Source organism: Aotus nancymaae, unplaced genomic scaffold, assembly GCF_030222135.1.
Source record: "Aotus nancymaae isolate 86718 unplaced genomic scaffold, 86718_ANA_hifiasm-v0.15.2.pri h1tg000036l, whole genome shotgun sequence".
NCBI lineage: Eukaryota > Metazoa > Chordata > Mammalia > Primates > Aotidae > Aotus > Aotus nancymaae.
The window spans coordinates 69265028-69289861 of NW_026988450.1; the positions used below are offsets into that span (position 1 = coordinate 69265028).

The 24834-nt window shown below is 42.2% G+C and overlaps 1 protein-coding gene across 1 annotated transcript in view; it reads right to left on the reverse strand.

Moving 5' to 3' along the window:
* The window catches only part of SNTB1 (syntrophin beta 1), a 284726-nt gene extending 274126 nt beyond the window's left edge, over positions 1–10600 (reverse strand). The window contains exon 1 of the mRNA XM_012466429.2: positions 9825–10600. Coding sequence (XP_012321852.2) covers positions 9825–10395 — 571 coding nt within the window. The 5' untranslated portion in view covers positions 10396–10600. The remainder of the gene's footprint in view (positions 1–9824) is intronic.
* Positions 10601–24834: the final 14234 nt, after the last annotated feature.

The following is a 24834-nucleotide window of genomic DNA, read 5'->3' on the forward strand; positions in this document are numbered from 1 at the left end:
TCTGTGAAACATTCCATTCAATTTCAGATATCCACAGTGCCTGCTCTGGTCATTCTGTAAGTTCTGTGGCAACATTCACTCCTTTATAATTTATTATTGTTTCAGAAAATTTATTTGTAACTTATATATATGTAAGTTATTACTCTACATCTGTCTCCCCTCCATACTGTTCTATTTTAGAAGGAAAGGGGTTTAATTTCATTCCTGTAATGGAATGAAAATTTTGCCTCAATCTACCAACAAGATCACACCTTACAAATATTTTAAAAATTCATTATTTTAACAATATTGTATGACTATTAGGCACCGTATTCAATCAATTCAAACTGTCCTTTTTCATATTTTATCATCTCTGATTTTGAGAATATGCCTGAAAATCGCTGACATCTTAAAATCATTGGAGAGTTGGATGGAAACAGAGTTCTTTCAGAGAGTATGAACAGCTGCTCCTATCATTCCTCCAGGGGCCTTCCCACCTGAGACCACTTTAAATTAAATTATCTGCCTAAACATTTTTTTAAAATTCACGATGACATTGTAAGTTCAAAATCTCAGGGGAGATATTTTTCCTTCCTTCTACCAGGACCAAATTTGAGCCTTGCAAGCTCCTTTGTTGCAAGTTCCCTTTCTGTGTGATGGGTCTATTTCTCATTTTTCCCTGCATTGAAGAGATAACCCTTTGGTGTCCCAACTTTAAGCAGCTATCTTATTAGACTCCACACTGAAGACAGTTTTTTCTTTCTTAAAGGTACGTAAACAATGACAGCTATCTTCCACGGGATGGCCTCTGGGATTCCACGAAGCACAGGACTAAATAGTAGAATAAAAAACTAAAGTATAATGTTGGTTTAATAACAATTATATTATTACATTTATGTACATTTATCAAAAGAAGTTTTATAAATTAACAGTCAATAAAAAACATTTTGGCTTTCTTGGGTAATAATATTTCCACATTTCCATAATTACTGGAAGATTGAAGTAATTGAAAATTCAAACTTTCAAAGAAGTTTGAATTTTGCTGTGTAGGTTAAATCCTTGTGTGTTGGCTTTCCCTTTACAAAACAGTTCCCTGCATGCTTCTGCACAACCGGCATTTTAACACAAATTTCATATTTGCCCACCAAAACCCACAGCAGCCTACACTGTGGTCTGGTTGATGGAAAACATCTGATGCTGCTTAAAAATCATCAACGAAATAAACACGTGTGGAATCATAACTCTCACCCCAACAAAGCAAACAACCTCGCCTTGGTCATTCCTTACACCTGTCCATTCCCTACGTGGCAAATCCCAAATTGTTCCTTGTACCCCCAATGACTTTATATAACATATGATTAAACCCTATAACTTATATGATTGAATCCTATTGGAAAATAATATTTATTAGCTAAGCATGAAATATGATATATAATTTAGTGCTTCCTGTATTCCGGATAATGAGTTAACTGCTTCACATACATAATCCCTTTATTCCTCAGAACAAACCTACAAAGAGGAAAGTCACTTATTAAGAAATTGAGACTTGTAGTTAAATAATTTGCACACAGTTAGAAAAAGATGGAATAGGAATTTAAGCCCAGGCAGAGTAAATCTAATGCCCATCCTCTAAACCACTGCACTAAACTGCTTTCAGAAAAAAAAAAGAAAAAAAATAACTGTGACAGGAAGAAACAATGGCAGTTTGAACAGCAATGCAAATAAACGGGATATGTCAAATGCAATGATACTCACCAACCAGTTTAGATAGATCTTTCCACACTCACCAACATGCAAAGAATGATACTTCAAACCACATGTAGAAGGAGTCATGTTTTTAAAAAGCACTCAGCTAAAAAGTATGGATCATTTTAATTTCCATCTTAATCACTATGAACCATCTTGTCTATCCCAGTTTGAGAATGGAGCTCACTTGCACAAGTCTGTTAGGGCACTGATTTTGTGGTGGGTATTATATATTTTTGTCTTAAGTCTTAACTCTGCAGGCCAGAGCTAGAGGCAAGCATCATTATAGGTCAAGCCCAGTGAAGTGGGTAATGAGGTTTGGTGTATAAAACACTTGGTATAAATGCAGGGGAACTTCTGGCTTTTAGGAAACATTAATCACTTTGAAGTGCATCATTTGAAATGGAACGCTTAGTAGGCCAGTAGCTACCACAGAATAATTTTCCTTCAGCAAACAGACCACTGGTAGCTTCAGCTAGATGCTTTTCACAAATATGGAGCCATGTGGAGTGAGTTATTTTTAATACACACTCCATGGGGTGACTGCTAAAATGCACCACTGAACATGAAGAGCATTACCCAACCACAGCAGAAATAAGGAATTGAAGGGCTATTCTGATCAGCTTCACCGAAGGAAAATGGTCTGAATTCTCACACTGCTACATACCCTTAAAAAAGAAGCAATTAAAATATCTAAGCAGACAGTTTTCATCTCCTCAGGTAGAAAGTGTTCTTACATATTCAGACTTTTAGGTCCCCGAGCCATAGGGGGTCAAAAGAAAGGTGGTTATAAATACCTGTATAACGTTAAAAGGATAATTACATTTTCTACAACTTTTGAAATCACGTCTGACTCCTCTTTCGTCAACCATCTTTCAACACTGGCTTATATTAAATGTTTCTGAGGTCTACAAAGTCACTCTTTACTCCTCTACAGAGCAAGATACAGCTGTCATTATACCATGTTTAGTGTTTACCACCATAGTCCTGTACTATGAGTGGGGATGATGGGAGTCATAAGAAGAGTAATCTTCCAATTCTTTGTCTCCCTTCCCTCCTTCTTTTCTTTCTCACTTCCCCTTTCCTTTCCTTCTTTCCCTCCTTCCCTCTCTCCCTCCCTTTATTCCCTCCTCTTTCCTTCCACCCATCTATTCATCTACCTTTTAGCATTTTTTTTTCTAACACATTTTAACAGCCTAATGTGTGCCAGGCACTATGCCAAATGCTAACTTGTATCACTAATCACCATCTCAAATACTTCACAATCAGCCTCAAATGCCTTCCCTCCTCAGTTACTGAAGCTCCCTGAAACCAGAAGCCATGCCTTATACCTCTCTGCTTTCCTTGTGTCCACCTCACAGTGTCTTCAGTTTGTGAAGTATACACCAGGATGGGCCTGAGGAAGGGTTAGACCATCTGATCTCCAGCTCCTGTTTGGAAAGGAGAGTAGGAAGAGAGCGGGAAGCCACCTACTCTCCGGCACTTCCATTTTACTGTAGGCTTACCAATCTCATGTTACTCTAGAGCGTTATCTTCCTTAAATGCAAAACTGAGCATGACATTTCCCTACTTAAAACACTTCACCCTCAATCTGAAATCCAATTCTGTAATAAGCTCCACAAGGCTTGGTCCTCAATTCTCTACTTTTTTTCCCCCACTCTTGCCCGTCAGCAAAGTCTTAAGATCACATTTTGCCCTCGTAGCCACACTGAGCTACAGCTGAGGCCCAACCTCTTTTTTGGGCTGCCTGAAAACATTTGCCTTCTACACTGCCCTGTCCAAGAACAGGCCAGATACCCTTCCCACGGGCTACCACAGCATCTCATAATATCCGTAATATGGCCATTTTCCCTCCCTCCTGTAGGTATCTGCATGGCACTTATCTGTATCTGTCAATAGAACACTGCTTCTAGAGGGCCATGTCCTGGTAGTGTCTAGTACTTAAAAGACAATAAATTACTTGTTAAAAGAGAAATATGTAAATGAATGAGAAACTCTTGCAATGAGAGAGGGAGTGATTATTTATAAAGGTGAGGTTCATCATCTAATGACTACCCAGGAAATTTCTTATCATTACAACTTCAGCAAACTAGATTTGGTAGGCAGAAAAATGTCCATCCCCTTCTCCAAAGATGTCCACCTCCTAGTCTTCTTCCAGATCCTGTGAATATGTTACCTTACATGACAAAGGAGAATTAGGATTGAAGATGGAATTAAGGTTGCTAATAAGATGACATTAAAATAGAGAATTATCTTGGTGTATTTGTTAGTGACCAAAGTAATCACAAGGGTCCTTAAAATGAAAGGAAAGCCGAAAAAGAGACTGGAGAAATTTGATGTGAGAAGGATTTAGGCTGCCATCACACGCTTTAGAAATGGAATGGGACCAAGAACCAAGGCATGTGGGCCATCTCTAGGGACTTGACTTCCGGAAAAGATTTTTTTTTTTTTTAAAAGGCATTTTCCCCTAGACATCCAGAAAGGAATAAAGCTTTGCTAATGATGTTAGTTCAGTGAGACCTATGTCAGACTTCTGACTTTAAAAACGATAATAAATCTGTGTTGTTTTAATTTACTAGGGTTTCTAGAAATTTGTCATTGCAGCAATAGAAAACTAGTACACCAGATAAGAAAATAGAGGACCAATGCTGACAAGTCATTCCAACATTTGGAGCTTCACTTTCCTGATCAACAAACTGGGGATAAACGTCCCTTATCTATGTATCTCCTAGGGCCGTTTATGAGGATTAACAGCTGTAAGGCCTGTGCTTGAATCAAAGACTCAGCAGTTATTCACAGTGTGTTTTTGGCAAGTGACTTAAAGTCTCTGCCTCAGTTTTCTTGTCTGTAAAATAGGGATGCTAATAGCATTGGGATCCAGTGAGTTAATCCGTGTAAAGTGCTTAAAACAGCATGTGGTACAACGTTTTGCATGTGGTAGCTATTATTACGTTCGGAAAAAGAGTTTGCAAAGGATTAGGCACTAGAAAGTGATGATGTAGAATTAGCATTCTTACAGAACACTTGTTCTCAAGAAGGTGGAGGGTCCACACCTCCCCCGCAGTGGCAGTTCAGAAATTTATGAAGGCGTTTTAGGGATGAAGTGCAGGAGGAGTGTCACACTGCTGGCATTCAGTGAAGGAAGCCAGGGAACCTGGACATCCTGGAACACCTGGGGCAGTCCTTCACAGTGAAAGGCTTGTCTAGTTCCTAAATAATACCACACAGCCCTACTCCTCCTCATGTGCAGCTGTGCACTGGAGTGATTTAACATAAAGGTGTGAACATCTAGCTCTTTCATTATGACCTCTGGTGGTGTTGTGTCCATGCATTTATCTATTGAAATGTGTTTTGTTAAACAATTTATTTTATTTCTCTTTTATATTACTACTAGGACATTCTATTGATGTTTAAACTTAAATTAGAGTTAGGCTATGTTATTTGTGAGATTAACTTTACAATAATAAAAGGGTGTTAAAATTTTGTTATTAGTAATGTGCACTGGGTCTGAATTTATAGAATTTAAGACAGAATAAGGTTTAGAGATGGCTTCACCCAGCTCCCTATGCTTTGCAGTAATGGAAACAAAGTCCTAAAAAGATGAAATTTCTTGTAAAAGTGAAACTAGTAGAAGATAAAAACCTAGGTTTCAAGACTCGAATCCCAGGGTTTTGGGTATTCTTTAAAAATCTGTACATCCTAAATAAAACGAGATTCCTTTAAATTCAAATTTTCTTCCAATCCTGATATTTTATTCTAGAAATTCACTGCCCCTCGCTTGCTCCCATCTTCCTGCTCAATCATTCATTCCCACTTCCACCATTGGAGAAAGTGACTGTGACAGTGAGGCTTCAGACCATCTCAGGCAAACATTCCAGGGGAGCATTGCTGAAGGGGAAGCTCCAGTGGACAGGGTTAATGTCAACAACTGTCCTTGACTTTCTCCTTTGAGTTTCCACTTTTTCCAGACCGGTTCCATAGAACACCTTTTGTATTAAGGGATTATTGAGTCCACCCACCTCCGCACTCCAACATGCATCTTCCAGAACATTCTGAACTTCTTGATCTCAACAAAGTTATGGATAAATTAATTTCCCTGTAGCTTCAGTTACAAAAAGTTGACCTATTTCAAATTGCTTTTTCACTATTAATCTAAGAACAAAAAACTCCTCTGTCCCCCGAGCCGGAGCTGCCAAGGAGGTTTGTGCGGGTGTACTGTGCCCAGCTCCAGAGGGTGCCATTGACACTATGGTCTATGTGAATGCTGTTGCTGGACTTACAGGGTTCAATACCTGCATGGCTGAATGCGCAGTCCCTGCTCCCACTCCTAAAAATGAGAAATCAGCTTGTGGTAGGAAGATTTCTGATCTTCACTTTAATGAATGTTGGCTAAACACCGGCTTAATGGGCAGAGTTTATTCACTATGTAAGTTTGAATTACATTTAGCCTCCTTGCTGGCCATGTGTTTAACCAAGGTAGGGATGGGCTATGTTACAGCAGCTTCATTTTGACAGCAGACACTTGGTGCATTAGTTTTTTAAGACTTACTCCTCCTTCCCCTCCGTCCCTTTTGAGTGGCCCACACAATTGCTGTTTCCTGCCAAGTTTTCCCCAGCACTTCAGCATATTTGAGGAGTGGGGTAGAATGCTCTGAACCCAGTAACTCCAACTGGTTCAAGTACACAGTTCCAAGTGAAAGCTCAGAGCATCAGTATTGCCTAGAAGTTAAAAGTATAAGCTTTTATGTCAGATAGATCTGGAATCCTCCTGGCTATGTTACTTTATTTATTATTTATTTTTATTAAAAAAAATTTTTTAAGGCAGAGTTTTGCTCTGTTGGCCAGGTTGGAGTGCAGTGGCACGACCTCCACTCACTGCATCTTCCACTTTCTGGGTTCAAGCAATTGTCCTGACTCAGCCTCCCCAGTAGCTGGGATTACAGGCAAGTGGCACCATGCCTGGCTAATTTTTGTATTTTTAGTACAGACGAGGTTTCACCATGTTGGCCAGGCTGATTTTGAACTACTGACCTCGTGATTCGCCCACTTGGCCTCCCACAGTGCTGGGATTACAGGTGTGAGCCTCCTTGCCTGGATGCTATGTTACTTTATGCAAAAAAACCTTAATATCTGTAAACTTTAATTTTCTCATCAGTAAAATGAACAATAACAACAGTACTGGCCTCAGGGGGTTACTCTAAGTGTAACAAGCAAGGCCAGCACATATTAAGTGCTCAAGAAATGTTAGCTATTGCTATGATTCTCTTTCTCCAGATTCTATTAAACTCCTGTGGTCCCACAGGAATGGTCTCCTAGCATTACACTATAGTACAAAAAGAAAGTGTTATAAAAATGAGAAATATAAACTCCAGTAAAGGAAGAAGATAGGGCTGTCCTTGAGAAGGGACAGTTTTACAGTTCATTTCATTTGAACTGTAAAACTACTTGCAGCAGATATTTGATACATGTCTTTCATTCTCAACGTGTTCGGCCATACAGCAGCCCTGTAAAGTAAGCAGGTCCAGCAGGTTTCTTTATTCCATCTTGCAGATGAAGACACTGAGACTCAGGGAGGTTATGTTAATTCTGTGGGGGAATCTATGTGTGGAACGCAGGCATTTACTGGGTGTTCCACAGGTAGAGGTAGTAACTCTCCACAAGGGGGCGCATGTCATGCAGTGGGGTGCAAATGGGTGATGGTTGGAGTACTAATCTCCATCTACTCCCCCAATAAACAAACAAAAAAGGAATCTAGGTTAAAAAGGTGCGCTTGCTATATGAACATTTCTTTAAAACATCTCCCTTTGCCTTCTCATGCAACCAGATTACATTTTCAAAGCCTCTTCTATATAGAAACCCTGAAATCCACACTGCACTTCAGAATGCGAAGAAGTAGGTATGTGTTTTAAAAACTCTTGAGGTGGTCTTAATAAGCCCCTTCAACTGGGAATCCCTTTATTAGGCTAAGCTACAAAAGACAGGATTATAATATTTATTATGGTATTTGATGACTACCATTGCATTGAGAATGGACACTTTGGCTCAGAATAAGAGACACTGTTCCGAGCATGGCCTCTGCTTCTTTTATTAGCAGTTGATTTTGAAAAACTTGGGCTGAGGATAAGGCTGCTACACTGAGCCAAGAAGGTTCATATCTGCGAGACCCACAGGGTTTCTCCAGAGGTCCTGCCTGTGACAAATGACAAAGTATTCTAAGAATGTCATGTTAGAGGTTTCTACAAAACTCACTTTTCAGTGTCTGTTTTAAGAAAGTCACAAAACTGCTTGATTTTTTGTTTCTTTCTCTAAGTTTATTTTCAATTGCAGAGAAATTTCTTCCTCTTTTTGGGTGAGAGAGATTTTTTTACCTCTTTGCCAAGACATTATTCATTAAATTGAAAGCAAGGAGACAAAGAAAAGAAGGGACCTATTAAAAGATGGTGCCTAAAATAAAATGACCTGCCTTCCTCCCCACCCCAACCCCCGCCTAGGTATTTACATTAAGTATTGCAAATTGAGCAAGTGCCCAACAGTTTATAGTCCAAATAACACTTGCCCCAGGACCCACCTGCCCGTTGTCACACAAACCAACACACACTTGAGTCAAGAAAACTTTTTTTCTGTTATGTTAATCATCAAGCTAAAGCAAATAGCTTTCCACTTTCTGGATCCAGGGTGGCAATTGACTATGAAGACATCACAAATCCTCTAGACAAACAAGGTTGGTGGGGGAGGACTTCTCTGTACTGTGGGCCAGGAGGTGAGCTATGGCATAGCAGGGGGTTGCATCAGCTGCCACACACTAGCAATGCTGGCACCCTTACTTTAAACTTTTTCAGTTTCACACACCAGTGCCACAACTAGGTAAGCAGGAAATTGACTTACGTCCTTAGTTTAGGGCTTAAATCAATCACCATATGACAAGGTCTCATCTGAAATCGTCTATTTCAATAGCTATGGGTTCATGTATTCATTCGCTCAGCATGCTCATCATGGGGAGACTAAGCTCAAGAGAGACCCACAACTAAATAGAAGAGCCCAGATACCTCAATCTATAGTTAGGCTAGGCTGAGTAAATAGATAAAATAATTGCACATAATTAGTGCTGACAGAGGTATGTACAAAGCACTGGAGAGAAGAGAAACAAGTGAGAATGCAGCTGTAGCCAGAAAGGAGAATTCGGTTTACTACCGAATGCCCTTCTCCCCTGCATAACTCCACATAGCCCCGAAAAGTGCAAAACGGCGGTTCCTATTCTACTCACATTCAATCATTAGGGGATTGGGGACATCAGATCTCAAAAGAGAGAGTTTCTAGGCTCCTCACACACAGGGGAAACTGTTTACAAATGCAAAGTTGTTTCCACACCACTCAGAAAGGGCTCCGGAAAATGCAGCCAGAAAAACCACTTCACCAGCTCTCCACCCAGACGAACCAGGAATCCAGGCTGACCGGCCAGATGCCCGGCAGGGAAAGTGAATTTCCCCCAAACTGACACAATTCTCAAGGCAGAACCTTAGTTTCCCATTTGCATGGGAGACGTCCAGAAGGATGGTTGGAGTTTTAGCATTCACGTTATTGCCACCTCTCTCGCGCCCCTTTATGAGTCAACCCTCTTCTGCTGGGTTACCCAGGCTCTGGAGTGGGAAATTTTGCCAAAGGAGAAACTATGAGTTGCAATTACGCAGTAGCCCCGCTTGGCAACGTTGGGTGTAGGAATATTCTAAGTCCACCCTTTATTCTCGATTCCATACCCCAGTCCCTACACTCTACCAGGATTATCCTCAGATAAAAATGAAACAACGTATACCAAGCAGGCAATCCGGCTGGGAAACCCTGCTGGCCTCGCTTTTCCAAACACCCTTCCGGGGTTAAAGCCTGTAACGACTACGGGCTGGAGACAAGTTGCCCCCAGGTGGGTAAAAGTTGACAAGGCAGAGTTTTGCTCTGTTGCTGCTGGCCCGCTCCGCCGCCCCCCGCCACACCCACCCGATCCCCTGGGGTGTGTCGGCACGTGGCCGAGGGTGAGTGTGAGTGTGAGCCCGCAGGTGGGGAGTCGAGCAGGTGAGTGCACAGCCGGCGCGCGGTTAACCCCTTACCTTCCAGCAGCACTTCCTTGCCCGCGCGCTTCAGCGCCTGCACCGCCTCGTCGTGGGTGGCGTCCCGCAGGTCGGCTCCGTTCACCGACAGGATGGCGTCGCCCACGTACAGGGCTTGGGTCTGGTCCGCCGCCAGCCCCTTGAAGATCTTGCTGATGAGGATGGGCATCTTGTTCTCCTTGCCCCCCTTGATGCTGATCCCCAGCCCGCCCAGCTCCTGCTTCAGCACCTTCACGCCGCGCTTCTGGTTCGAGATGGACTCAGGCACCTGCTCGGGCAGGTCGGTGAATGCGGTGCGGACCCCTGCGGGCGAGTCCGGGGGTTGCGCGCCGCCCGCGCCCGGGTGCCCAGCCCCGGCGCCCCTGCAGAACGAGCCATTGGTGGCGGTCCCGATGCCGTTGTACGCCGCAGCGCCCTCCTCGCTGCTCAGAACCAGGGCGTCCTCGCTCAAGTTCACCAGAACTTTGTGCCAGCGATCCCGCACCAAAACTTCCAGCAGCCCGCTCCGCTGCGCCCAGCCGCCTCCCCCGCCAGCCGGCCCAGCCGCCGCCGCCGCCGCCGCTACCGCCATCTTTCCGGCATTCTTAAAATGCCATGTGATTGCAAAAGGGGGGAAAAGTGGGGAAGGGTGGCCGGGAAGGAGGACGCGGGACCCGGGAGAGCGAGGAGAGAGCGCCCGGCGGGGTGGAGGCGGCACGCGGGACTCCGCTCTGGGAGTTCGCAGACGCACTCGGCGCGAGTTGGCAGCCGCAGTCAGGCTGGTTCCCCCTCGCCTGATCCTGGGCGGGGTGGAGCAACCTAAAAGAAGAAGGAGAGACCGAGACAGGGGAGGGGAAAGAAGCCAACTGCCAGTTGCAAAACCCCAAACCGAGGGGAGCCGCGGAGCAGCGCCGCGCCGGGGAGAGTCCGTGGGAGGAGGCGCGCTGGCGGCGAAGGGCGGGGACCCACAACCCAGCGGCCGCACACCTGTTCCAGCCGCCGCAGCCTCGGCGGTCACACGCCGCCCGCGCTCCCGCCCACGTCCGCGGAGCGCACGACCGTCGCGGGGTCAGCTTCCCGAGCGTCTTCCCAGTCCCGATTCTCCCCAGCCCACCGCAGCCCCCTTTTTCCCAGCTCCCCGACTCCGTGGGCGCCCACACCCCACCTTGGCCGGGTGCGTGCGTCCCGCCTCGGTGCCCTCACTCGGTCCTCCGGAGCCCCCTTCCCTTTCACACCCAGCCGGAAGATAGAATTGCCCCTGGGTCTTACAACTCATTTGTAACTAGATCCAGGTCTCCTCCCTCTGCTTCCTCAAACCCAGGCTTCGCCGCCTGTGCGGAGTTCTTACCTGTCTCTCCTTTCCACCTGGGTTCCCAGGAGCTAAACTCAGACCAAGGCCCCGGGCTCTCCACGAGTTAAAAAGGGAATACACTGTCCCAAGATTCCACAATGAAGAGTCAACATAGCCCGAGTACATTCAACCTCCTACCCTTAAATGCAGGAAATGTTCTCTACCTGGCCCTGGTCAGGTGTCTTCGCTGGCCTGGGGTTTTCAACAGGTCACTGCCTGCCTCAGACCCCAGGGACAAATGTTCTAACAGCTCTAACTCATTCTGTGTTCTAAGCCTCAGACCTACCTTTGTTTTCCCAGTGCTACCTTTGTTTTCTGTTCATTTCCCAGTGCCCCACCAAATGCTGCCCGGGGATCTCTCTTTCTTCCTGAGTTCCCATGTAAGAAGTCCCCCCCCCCCCAATTAAGAATTCAGTTGGCATGGGTTGTAATTCAAAAGTTGCTTTGCAAGTTAGTTATTTGGATTTCAAGTTGCATTTTTCCAGGGTAACAATATTAAAATGGTTGGTTACCTTCCCAGGCCAATCCAGAAATGTCCACATAATCCATGTCACACCTGAACAACCCTGAGTTCTTCTATTCGTGAACTTCTCAAGTTTTCCCCTAACTCTAAGCAGGTCTCATGTTCCACTCAAGATGTTTCATCCTTCTTAGTTACGTCCCCTTCCCACTGCCTCTACCCTCTCTCCAAATACAACACAACACGAAACAAAACACATAGTTCTGTTCATTCCTGAAGTAAACCCAACCCAGCAAGGTGTTGAGAGAAAATAAATCGTATTGAACACATCACATTCTCATTGATGTGTATCATCATTGAACGTTCTCTAACCCTTTTAGAATGACTCACACTTTTGTTTTTGTTTTTTTTTTTGATATGGAGTTTGCTCTTGTTGCCCTGGCTGGAGTGCAGTGGTGCGATCTCGGCTCTTTGCAGCCTCTACCTCCTGGGTTCAAGTGATCCTCTTGCCTCAGCCTCCGGAGGAGCTGGGATTATAGGCATGTACCACCACACCCGGCTAATTTTGGATTTTTAGTAGAGATGGGGTTTTTCCACTTTGGTCAGGCTGGTCTCAAACTCCCAACCTCAGGTGATCCACCTACCTCAGCCTCCCAAAGTGCTGGGATTACAGGTGTCGGCCCTGACTCACACTTTCAATCAAGGAGACTTAAAGGCTCAGATGAATCCCTGAAGAGTGGAGTCCCAGCCAGGTCACAGAATGTAATGAAAACATTTGGAGGTTTTCTTGAGAAGGCGGAGTCTCTGCAGGTGAGAGGGAGCCCTGGATTAATGTTTTTGCTTGTAGCCCCCGCTTTCCTTCTATTTTTAACTCGCCCATCTTCCAAAAGCTCTTTACTCTTTCACGCAAAGGTGCCCACAGCAGGGAAGGCAGCCTCAGGGACTCTTCAGCCCATTGTGATGTGCAGAATCATCAAGGAGCTAATACAGGTGGTACCACCATCTACCCTCAGGAGGGAAAGGCAGCTGGGACTGGCCCCTTGCTGAGGACTCACGTGCATCATTCTTCAGTGAAACCAGAGCCTGAGTATCTGTGTTGAAACCCAGATACACTAAGGTTGAGATAGGCACCAGAGCGCCAGTGTGAAGATTTACAAATCAAAACAGGAAACAGATCTACTCCTGGACCAGAACTCCTGCATCATCATCATGCATTGCATCTTGCCTCTGCGGCCAAGCAATGTGGGAGGCCCAGACACAACCACAGATAATATATCGATTTGACATAAGAAATTGTAGGCTCTGGGATGAGAATTTCTCAGAATCTCTGTGATAAGCACTTTTTTTTTTCTGTGTAAGCAAACCTACATGGGAAGGAGTATGTTGCTTTTTTGAAAGTTGCATCAGAATGAGAGGAGACAATTATTTAACATCATTAGGCCTAAGGCATGTATATTAGCCAGAGATGGCTTTGCCAGTGGAATCATAATTACAGCCCCTATTCTAAGTGCTTTACATAGAATTAATCCCAGTAATTCTTGAGGTTATTTACTATTACTGTCATTCCCATTTTACAGGTGAAGGAGGAGAGATTCAGGTTTAATAAGTTGCCCCTGTCATGTAATTTGTAAATGGCAGAGTCAGATTTGAAGCCAGCTGCGAGAGTCTAGATTCTTCACTATTGCCTTTACATTCTTGAAAGTCCTCAAAGCCTGTTAGCCACAGCACCTGTGTTCATCCACACACTGAAGTCAGCCTTTCCACTGGGAGGGAGACACTGAGGGGAAAGGCCCTTCCTGTACACCATACGGAGAAGGGTAGAACCAGCTGGTGCCTCTGGCCTTTCCTTCTTTCCAAGGTTACAGAACACCCTGCCCTCCCCTAGTCAACACGTTGTTTTTTTTTCTTTAGACATGTTAACAAGTTGAACTGGTGACTGTTGTGGTCTTGTTACCCTTCGCCCTGTCAGAAAAAAACAGAAACAAAACAAACAAACAAAAAACCCTCTTGGGTAGGCACAGTGGCTCACGCCTGTAATTCCAGAACTTTGGGAGACTGAGACAGGTGGATGACCTGAGGTCAGGAGTTTGAGACCAGCCTGGCCAACATAGTGAAACGCCATCTGTACTAAAAATATAAACATTAGCCGGGTGTGGTGGCAGACGCCTGTAATTCCAGCTACTTGAGAGACTAAAGCAGGAGAATTGCTTGAACCCAGGAGGCAGGGGTTGCAGTGAGCTGAGACTGTGCTATTAAAAAAAAAAATAAATAAATAAAAAAGAGACTGTGCCACTGCACTTCAGCCTGGGTGACAGAGCAAGACTCTGTCTCAAAAAAAACCCCAAAACGAAAAAAAAACTTTTTAATTTTAGGTTCAGGGGCACATGTACAGGTGTTTTATGTAGGCAACTTGCATGTCACGGGGGTTTGGTGTAATTATTTTGTTGCTTACATAATAAGCATAGTACCCAGTAGGTAGTTTTTCAATCCCCACCCTCCTCCCATCCTGCAGTAGGCCTGGGTGATTGTTGTTCCCCTCTCAGACAACTCTACATACCTGGTCTCTGATTGTTAATGCTGACCCTCAAAGGTACACCTTATTGACTTCATTTCTTAGTTCAGTAAGGCTGAGGACAACCGCACTGCAGCCCCATATTACGTATAATTAGGAAAGCATGTACTCTCTTAGTTCTCCCCTTTCAGAGAATAGTCACTGGAATGGTGTGAAGTGACCTCCAGCTTCCTTACTCATAGATGTGGTGTTTGAAGCTCAGAGCAGAGCAAGGAAGGATCCAAGGCCACACCATAAGTTTGCGTCAAAGCTGAGTCTGGGAAAGTCCAACTTCAGGATTCTGGAATTTATACCTAAAGCTGCCTTTTTACCAGATTTCTTTCATTGAGCTCTGTCCCCTGCTCTGTATCCTCTTCCAGTCCTAAACTTTGACTTCCATTTCCCAACCAGCCCAAACTGGGATTCTTCTGTTGCTCTCTCCCATGGGATATGCATTTTCCTACAGATATTTGGATGGATTTAGCCTTGTAAAGTAGGTCACACAATCTTCAGCCCCACAGTAGCCACAGATACGTAAGAGAACCGCATCATGTGGCAAAAGAACAGAATTCTGTTTATTCCACAAAACTTTGTTGGGCCCCTACCATGTCCCACGCACTGTTCTCGGTGCTGGGATATAAGAATGAACAAACCAGCAAAGACTCTCTCTGTGAAGCTTGCATGGTAGTGGGTGGTACGGTGGAAGTGGAGGCAGAGTGTAAACACATCAGATGCATCCATGTAGAAGTAAATGCTAGGAAGAAAAAACAGTCATAAAATTGAGAGTCACTGGGGGCCAGGGGCTAGAGGAGGTGGTGGCTATTAAGGAAAGCCTTTGTGAAAAGGTGACATTTAGACTGAGATATGAATAATAAGAGGCAAAACTTGTAAAGATCTAGGAAAGAGGGTCCCAGGGAGAAGGAAAAGCCAGTGCAAAGCACCTGAGACAGAACCAAGCTGATCTGGTTCAAAAGACCCAAAGGAGGTCAATCTGGCTGGGGCAGCCCATGGGGGGAAAAAAGAGGTAAGAGAGGAGATCAGAGAGATAGGTTGGACCAGCCCACAGCTTGGGGCCTTGGAGGATCATAACACAGACCATCTTCCTTGTCTTCTTTGAGTTTCAACAACTCTATGTTTTGGGTTTCGAAGAAAGTCCTATTTTCAAATATTACTTTCAATTACCTACCAAGTAAATTTCTACTGATTAGAATATGTGCTCCACTATTTCAGTCTGCAAAATATGATCACTGTGTTTTTGACAGTGTTTTGTGAAGAACAGATTGCACATCTTTAGGGGGATTTTTCTAGTGTATAGGATGGACAGTGGCTACCATGTGAATACTGGAGAAGAGGAAATGGAGAGTTCTTTGATATCTAGGGGTATGTTAGAGATCAGAATGAAAGCAGAGCAGGAGGGGTTCTTGAGATGCAAAACTCCCAAGATGAGGCCTGCCTCTGTAAACAGGTATCAACCAACACTTTGTGAGCACATTCTCTGGTAAAGAACTTAGGTAGGTGCTGGAGACAGGCACACCCAGGGATGCAAAGATGATTGAGAAAGGAAGACAGATATGTACACAAAGAGCCCACGGGGAAAATGAGGTAGCTGCAGTGCTGAGAGTGAAATGAGTCTAGAAGCAGCCAGCCTCCAGATTCCAGTTCCTGGTACTAGATTAGTGATTTTTATTTCAAAGGTAAAGCACTGAGATGGGGGCCAGAGGGGGGATGACACATGATTAAGAGACTGAGCAGTTTCTTTCTCCTCTGGTGTGCCCCAGTTGGCTAGCAGGTATGTCACCATTTTAAAAGGATTGGGAAACTCCCTCTATTGCATATACCTGCATAGACCTGGGCAAGTCCTTGGTAAACTAGATAGACCACTACCCCGACTCTCAGCCAACCAGGCAGTCAGGTGAGAGTTATTTGACTGCTCACAACGTTTAGGATTTGGTAGTGGGGAAGTTTTCAGGCTTAGCCCAAGGCAGAGTTGTAAAGCAATTAGTTGTTTATCCTTCATCATCTCTTATTGAGTCCTACTCTTTTTACTTTACTTCTATAATAATCCACCATTGAAACAAACCTTATACTACAGTGTAAGTACCCTATAAATTTGTCATTTTTCCTAAGGGATTATACATTGGAAACTGTGGAATGATGGACTCATTTGGCAGACATGTCAAACATAACAGATGTGTGAAATCCTAATAGCAAGCTATCCCATTACATACTAGAAACTTCAGCAAATGGGCCTAAGTGAGCATATCAGATGTGGGAAGTAAAAAGGAATATGAAATCAAAGTTTCACCCATATGCATCTTTAAAATAATATGAAAAGAAATTTCAAATAACTATTTCAGGACCTTGCTAAACTATTAATACTCTTCAGATTGCAAAAGAGATTGGTTGTTAAATTACTAGGAGAACATTTGCCATCGGAGTCTGTATGTGAGGGGACCTCTGCATCCTGTCTCCACCATGTCCATTTCCTTTATGGAGTCATTTCTGTGTCCCTCCCTTGATCCGTGAGAAATGGCAAACTTCTTTCCTTACTCTGTCTCATAGCCTGCTAGCTCAGTTTTGTTCATAACTCACCTGATCCACTCCTCTCTGCTCCAGCGGTTTCCTTCCAGACATCCTCCCTGTTACCTCTGTGTACTAGACTCTTAGTCCATCAGTGTGACTAGCACAAACTCTCTTATATCCTAAATGAATATCTCTTTCTTCTATTCCTTAACTGTAACTGAAACTTGGAATAGTCCCCAGATACCACGTCATTATCCCACTCCTTCTCTGGCAAGGGCCTCAATTTATTCTACTGCTCTGGGAATCTCTTAAAAGTAAACCCAGACTTTTGCTCCCTAGTAATACTTCCAGATCACGGAATGTTTAGGGCCTTTCATTTTTCATCATTGAACAAACTGTAGCACTTTCATTAAATTATTTTTTATCTTTCCCCCCACTCTTCTAACAACATAAACATTTTGCAGTGACTTAAGCTACTGGTACATGTTTTTCCATTTCAATGCATTCTTCACTACTGTCAGTTAGACATGAGTAAGTAAATTCTAATGTATTCTACCTGAAGTGGCTTTGTGATTTGGAACTATCTCTTTACTTCTAGACTTTGGTTTCTCGTCTATAAAATGATAGAATTTGATGTGATGGTTTTATTGAGCCCATAATTTTGATTCTAATTTGGTAGATAGGAAGGAGACATAGTAAGAATTTATGACCTAATAATTAGAAATCATATGAGATGATTTCAGTACTTTCAGGCTCTAGAATCTAAACTCTTCATGTTCGGCTAAGGGAGTAGTCTCTTGTGCTTTCGGCAAACAAATTAAGTTTCATGGAAAAGGTCGGCTTTGAGTTGAGTCTTAAATAAATTACAGCCTTTGGAGCATAAGAGAAAACATTCCTAGCAGGGAGATCAACTTGGTCAAAGGTGAGAAGAAAGGGGATGTGCCTTTTCTTCATTGAGAAATGAAGGAAATGGGTTTGGGAAAGAAATAAGACAGCGATCTGGTGAAAAGATAGTGTTATTAGTCAGAATACTTGGCTCCAAATGATGGAATTTTAACTGACACTAAATGTCACATGGGAAATGAATTGGTTCACATAGCCAATCTGCTAGAAGATCAAGAGACAAACGAGCTTCAGGTACAGCTAGAATGTGATACCAACACATTTCATTCTCTAATGCTGTACAAGGCTAAACCATAGCCACTGGCAGCTTCCAGATTCAGGGTACTCAGCTTGGCTTCCAGGAAGGAAAGGGCCCTTTTCTCCTAATCTCAATTCAAGAAAACTTTCATGAGAAGAGAGAACTCGGGTGACTCAGCTCGGGTTACGTGTCTATCCTTCTGAGCACAGATAGAGAACATGATTGACAGCCAGAGCTCATGGCTAGAATAGGGGTGATAAGCAATTCACCAAAAGAAAAGTATATGTTTACCAGACACGTCTGGAAGCAGGCTGGGCCAGACTGAATGATGGCTCTTCACTACAGATATGTTGGAACCGTACTGTAGAATTTATCTGAAAATACTGAGAAGCCATTCATTCCTCCTAATCAAGAGGGAGGTATTATCATAACAGATACGGGTGACAGATTGAGGAATAAGTAGTTGGGAAAGACTGAAATGCTTTAGCATGATTCCTTGCACACAATAGGAATACAAGCCTTTGGCAAACTGAAGGAGGAAAACAACTTAGGGAGATTGTCAATAGCCTAGGCAGAATGGCTAAAAATCAGTATTTGTGTGGAAATAAAAGAGATGGCTTTAAAAAAAGATTGAACAGCTTGTGAGGATTTACTGGACAGAGAACTAGGAAAAGGAGGAGAAACCAATGAAATAATAATTAGCTTTTATTAAACCTTTACACTGTGTTAGACTCTGTGTGTACATAATATATACCATTGATTCCAGAAAGAAACTATTTGGGGTAGGTAATATCATCCCCGTATTACAGATGAGAACGTTGCATTCAACAATTTCACACTTCGTATAAGCATTTGAGTTGGGCTTCAAACCTAGTCTAACTTAGATCTGTTTTTCTTCAAAGCTTATGCTCATTACTATTACAATATACTACGCATGAACTTAGGTAGTCAGAAAGAGTGTGGGAGAACATGTCAGAAGGTGATGTGAATTCATTTTAGATCTGTCAAGTTTGAGGGAATGGTGGAACATGAAACAGGTCGTGGCCTTAAGGATTATAGTTGAGGGCCTAGATGAGAGCATTTAGGTATCTGTTATGGTTTGAATGTATGTGTTCCACCAAAACTCATGTCAAAATGCAAGACCCAATATGATAGTATTAAGAGGTGTGGCCTTTGGTAGGTGATTAAGTCATGAGAGTAGAGCCCTCATAATGCAACTGGCAACATTATGAAGGGGCTGGAGGGGACTAGGTAGGCCCCATTGTCTTTCTATCTCTACTGCCATGTGAGGACACAACATTCGTCCCTTCTGGAAGATTCAGCAACAAGGTGCCATCTTGGAAGAAGAGACCAGTCCCTCACTAGACGCCAAGCCTACCATTGCCTTGATCTTGGATTTCCCGACCTTTAGAGCTGTGAAAAATACATTTCTGTTATTTATAAATTACTCAGTCTCAAGTATTGTGTTCTGGCAGCACAAACAGATTAAGACAGTATCATTTACTTAGATGTAAAACTTGGGGGCCAAGAGGAAGAACACACCTTTAGAGGGAAAAGGCAATTGCTGTACTTCACTTCTGAAACGAAAATTCAAGCCATTTGAGGCATCACAAAACACTGTATTTATATGAATTGTCCACTGAACTAAACTCCAAGAAGGCAACTGCAACTGGATATCTGAAAGCTCTCATCTGCCTGGTGAAGGGACAAAGAAAACTGAAGCAAGCAAAAGGCAGAGCTTGAAGACAGTGTGAGGCAGCTGCCTCCTTTTCCTATCTCCATGAGTATAAATACCTTGCACCACAGAGGAAGAGAATTGTAGTGGAAGTAGAGAAGGGAAAGAATTCTCCCAGGAACACACTAGAATAGAATGGCAAATTTCAGGAGTAGCCAGATTGACCAGAATGGAGAAGAGTGAAGTAAAATGCTCTCAGAAGTATTTTAAAGGAGAAAACAAATTGTCATAGGCTAACTAGCATCTCTGTTTTTCATATGTTTATGTTAAATATTATTTATGCAGGGAAGGAACTATGTTTAAAGTTTTATAGCTATTATAGAATTAAAAAGCCTCAAGGCAACATCTAGCAGTTGTTCCCAAACATAGGAGGGAATTAGAACCACTTAGGGAGCATGTTAAAAATGTAAGTAACAAATCTAATAATTCCTTCTACGTTTATCAGTAGACATACTTCTGTAATGAAGAGCTTTCTCCGACATACAGTTGTTTTTGCTGCCGTTGTTTTTACATTTCACTTTAACATAGATTCTTCCTTAATGCGCTATAATTCATGACTATCATTATTTTGTTTGTTGTTTAGATATCCAAAATTTGGCCAGTATGAGCCTCTTTAAGCTGACTCCTGTGTTCTTTTGACAGGTCCCTGTTGTTCTTAAGTAACTTTTTGTTTGTTTGTCTTTTGCTTTCTGGCAGGATCAACTTGTATTTTATCTGCCTAGTCCTGGGATCAGCCATTCCTTTAAGGATCCCTGATTCCTTTTAGTAAGGAACCCAGATCTGGAAACCACGTAAGCTTATTGCTACTAAGGAAGATGGATAGCGTTCATATTCATATCACCAATTCAAACCCAACACCGTAAGGTACTTTCTTACCTTTCCTTATTCACATTTGTATCTCCCAATAAGTGAGAAATTTGGTCTTCAAAAATGTCAACAGATTTATTCATCCTCTTGTGTTCAATCACATAAAAGGAAATTGTTTCAGAATTATTGTTTCAATAGCAATACCAACCACAAAACTACAGAACAAGTTCAAAGTTTATTTGCAGTTTGTTTTGTTTTTAGTATACATCCCAGCAAAAGTGCACAAAGTACCATATAGATGCTTGATCTAATCTACCATCTAAATACAGGCAAGCAGGAACATCCAGACTATGGTCAATAAAACAAGTGACCTGGGTTCTTCAAAAATGTCAAGTTATGGAAGACAAGAATCAGGGTTGAATTGCTCTAAATGAAAGAAAACTAAAGAGATATGAAAGACAAGTAACAGGTAAAATCTTGGATTAAATTATCAAAGAGGAACTACAAGGACTTTTGTATGTGATGAAGAAATTTAAGTATAGATTATATTTGATAATATAATTGCGTCAATGTGAACTAAGTTCCTTGAGTATGATAATGATATTGTGGTTGTGAAATGTCTTTGCTCTTAGAATATATGTGCTGATGTGTTTAAGGGGTGACATGATGTCTATAACTTACTTTCAAATGGAGAAAGAAAAGAACTCTCTAGGAATCGTGGCCAACCATAAACTAACTTTTAAATATAGAGGCAAAAACAGAGAGAGGGCATAACAGCAAGAGAAAGAGATACAAATGTGGCAAAATTAGCAATAAGAAAATCTAGGTGATAGATAAATGGGTTTATGTTGTGTGATTCAACTTTTTTGTAGGCTATATATATTTTTCAAATAGAGTTGGGGACAATAATGCAGAAACCTGAGCTCTACCCCAAAACATTCTGATGATTGTAATCTTAGTGTCTGAAAAGGTACATTTTATCAACAGGATTCTGATGCAGATAAGATAGTATTTTAAGAAAGATTGAGTAGAGTCATGGAAACTCAAGGCTAAAGACTCTTCAAGGTCATGTATCCTTTGCTAAAGAAGCAATTTCTTTTGTCAAGCCAACACTTAACTTCCTCTACCAAGGAATCAGTGGTTCCGTAGAGATCAGTCAAACCCAAGAACATAGAAGGTACTCAACAAATATTTAATAAATGGTTGGGCATGCTGTCTCATGTCTGTAATCCCAGCATTTTGAGAGTCCAAGACTGGTCTTGAGGTCAGAAGTTCAAGACCAGTCTGGACAACATAGCAAAACCCTGTCTCTACCAAAAAAGAATAAATAAACATTAGCTGGATGTGGTGGCACAAGCCTGTAGTCCAAGCTACTTGGTAGGCTGAGTGGAAGGGATCACTTGAGTCCAAGAAGTCCAGGCTGCAGTGAGTCAGGATCACACCTCTGCACTCCAGCCTGGGTGACAGAGTGAGACCCTGTCTCTTAAAAGGAAATTATAATTGCTGGATAATTGTGAATGCTTAGTAGGGTAGAAAAAGAAAAAGGAACTGATTTAGTGCCCCATGATTGTGACCCAGGTATTTTCAGATACTTACACTGTTGTATTCTTTCCAAGAAACCACTAAGATATAGAATAATAATTTATTTTCATGTATAATAAAACTGAGGTTAAATAACCATGAAGTCAAACTACCTAGATATAAATTCCAGTTACTAAATTTATTGACTCTGTGATAGTAGGGAAAGTAATCTTTTTAAGCTTCCATTTACTAAGCTTTAAAATAGTATTTCCAAATTATTTTTATCTCATAGGATTATTTTAAAGAGTAAATAAAATCGTGCATGTAAGGCACTTGACAGAGGATTCACCCAGAGTAAGTGATCAGTAAATGTTAGCTAGTCTTGCTAGGTTCGAGAGCATTGAGCTAGTAAGTGGTAAACAACCTAGTTAAAGTAAACAGCTTAAGGCAAGTGAAAAGATCATTTTCTCTATATTAAGTTAAAATAATAGTGTACTGAATATAAATTTGCACTGAATTATTTAGCTGTTTCTTTTCTCCCTTTTTCCTTGGCTGCTTCTCTCTTTCCTAAAACAAACAATTTTTTGTCCTAAGGCATTGTTAAAATTTCTTTTTCTTTTTTTTTTTTTTGGAGATGAGTCTCACTCTATCACCCAGGCTGGAGTCCAGTGATGTGATCTTGTCTCAGTTCAACCTTCACCTCCCGGGTTCAAGTGATTCTCCTGCCTCAGCCTCCCAAGTAGATGGGACTACAGGTGCATGCCACCATGCCCGGCTAATTTTTTTGTATTTTTACTAGAGACGGGGTTTCACCATGTTAGCCGGGATGGTCTTGGTATCGACCTCGTGATCTGCCCGCCTTGGCCTCCCGAAGTGCTGGGATTACAGGAGGGAGCCACCGTGCCTGGCCCGCATTTTTAAAATTTCAATATGTACAGGATGCTGAAGTTTCATAGTAAAATGCAAGGATTGGCAAACTGTTCTCCATGGACTAGCTACTTGATTTCATAAAGTTTCATTGGAACACAACCACAAACGTTCATTTACATACTGTCTATGGCTACCATTCATGCTACGATGGCAGGCAGAGTTGAGTCATCCTGACGGAGATCATCAAGCCTGCAAAGCTTAAAATATTTCTAACTTGACCATTTACAAGAAAAGAATAACACCTTCTCCGATGTCTCAAAATGCCTAGGAAAGGACTGGAGCAACTTTAAAAGCAGGGAAAACTGGAAGTTAGGGTAAGGGGCACCAGTCTGGTAAATACAGTCGTGTGTCACTTAATGATGAGGATATGTACTAAGAGATGCATTGTTAGGCAATTTGTTGTTCAAACAGCATAGAGTGTACTTAAATCTAGATGCTGTAGTCTACCACACACCTAAGCTATGGACTAACTCCTAGACTACAAACTTGTATAGCATGTTAGACAATTATAACAATTGTATGGGATCACTGTCGTATATGTGGTCCTTCCTTGACTGAAATGTCATTAGGTGGCTCATAATTGTAGTAGACATTCCAGTCTATGTAGTAGAACAAAGGAAACAAAAAAGAGAATCTGAACCAACATTTGAGAGGGCCTGCAATGAACCAGTTTGCCGTATCTTCTCATGCAAGCCTCACGTAGACTCTGTACAGCAGAAGTCATCCCAGTTTCATAAATGGAGACTTGGAACACAGAGACATGAAGAAACCTGCTCAAGGTCACATTAAGTGTGAGTGGAAAGATTGGAATTCAGACTTAAGTTTGACAGAGTCCACATCTTGTCCCTTTTCCACTGAGCTTCAGTTAATTGAAACTCAAATTTTACATTCCTGGTTCTCTGAGTGAGGGCCTTTAGAATTATTTTTAAGGGGAAGCCCTCAAGAGGATTAACTTCTCTTCTGAAGAGTGAGTCTGGCAGCCTTACACGGCTATGCTTTAAATTTTGTCCCATAGGCTTCCTGAAAGGTGAAAAACTGTGTCTGTTCCTTTTAGTCACCAACACCAATGCCCCCAACTCAGATCCATGTCAGATTGCAGTAGAAATTTCAGTAAGATTGCAAAACCTTTTACTGCCTTTTATTTTCTTTCCAGAAAGTTAACCAACTGAAAAATTTGTTTGGAGATGTTGGGAATCCCTCCCTTCCCAGCCCCCTCCTTTTTTTTCATTCTCTCTTTTTTTTATCTTAAAGGGAGCATTTTGTTTTGTGTTTTCTACAATAGAATCCACTTAGAGTGAACTTAGATTTTGTCACAAAACATCCTTTAAAACCAGTGAGTTCTGAAATTCTTTCAAGGCTAAAATTGTTATGATTATTTTTTGGCAAATGCAGAAGCTTGTACCGAAGTAGAAAGATGGTAGGTATATATTATATTTACATATATCACATATGTAATTATATCAGAATGTTATTTATTTATTATTTATTTATTTATTTATATTTTTTGAGACAGTGTCTCATTCTGTCACCCAGGCCAGAGTGCAGTGGCATGATCACGGCTCACTGCAGCCTCTATCTCCTGGGCTCAAGCGATCCTCCCACTCAGCCTGTTGAGTAGCTAGGACCACAGATGCATGCCACTATTCCCAGCTAATTTTTGTATTTTTTGTATAGATGGGGTTTTGCCAGGTTGCCCAGGCTGTTCTTAAACTTCTGGACTCAAGCAATCTGCTCACCCCAGCCTCCCGAAGTGCTGAGATTACAGGCATGAGCCACTGCACCCTGCCAGAATGTTTATTCTTTGCCTTCAGAAGGAAATAGGTCCTCTTTCAATTTTCTTGAAACAATCTTCCCTCTAGCCTTCTATTCAGTTTTCCGAATTTTGATAGAGTCATAACTATAGAAGAGATATATCTCTATTATAAGAAAACAATGCAAGTACCATTATAAATGGCCCCATGTTTGGAGAATAATCAGAAATAGTGAGAGATGTGTCAAACCAGGGAACACAG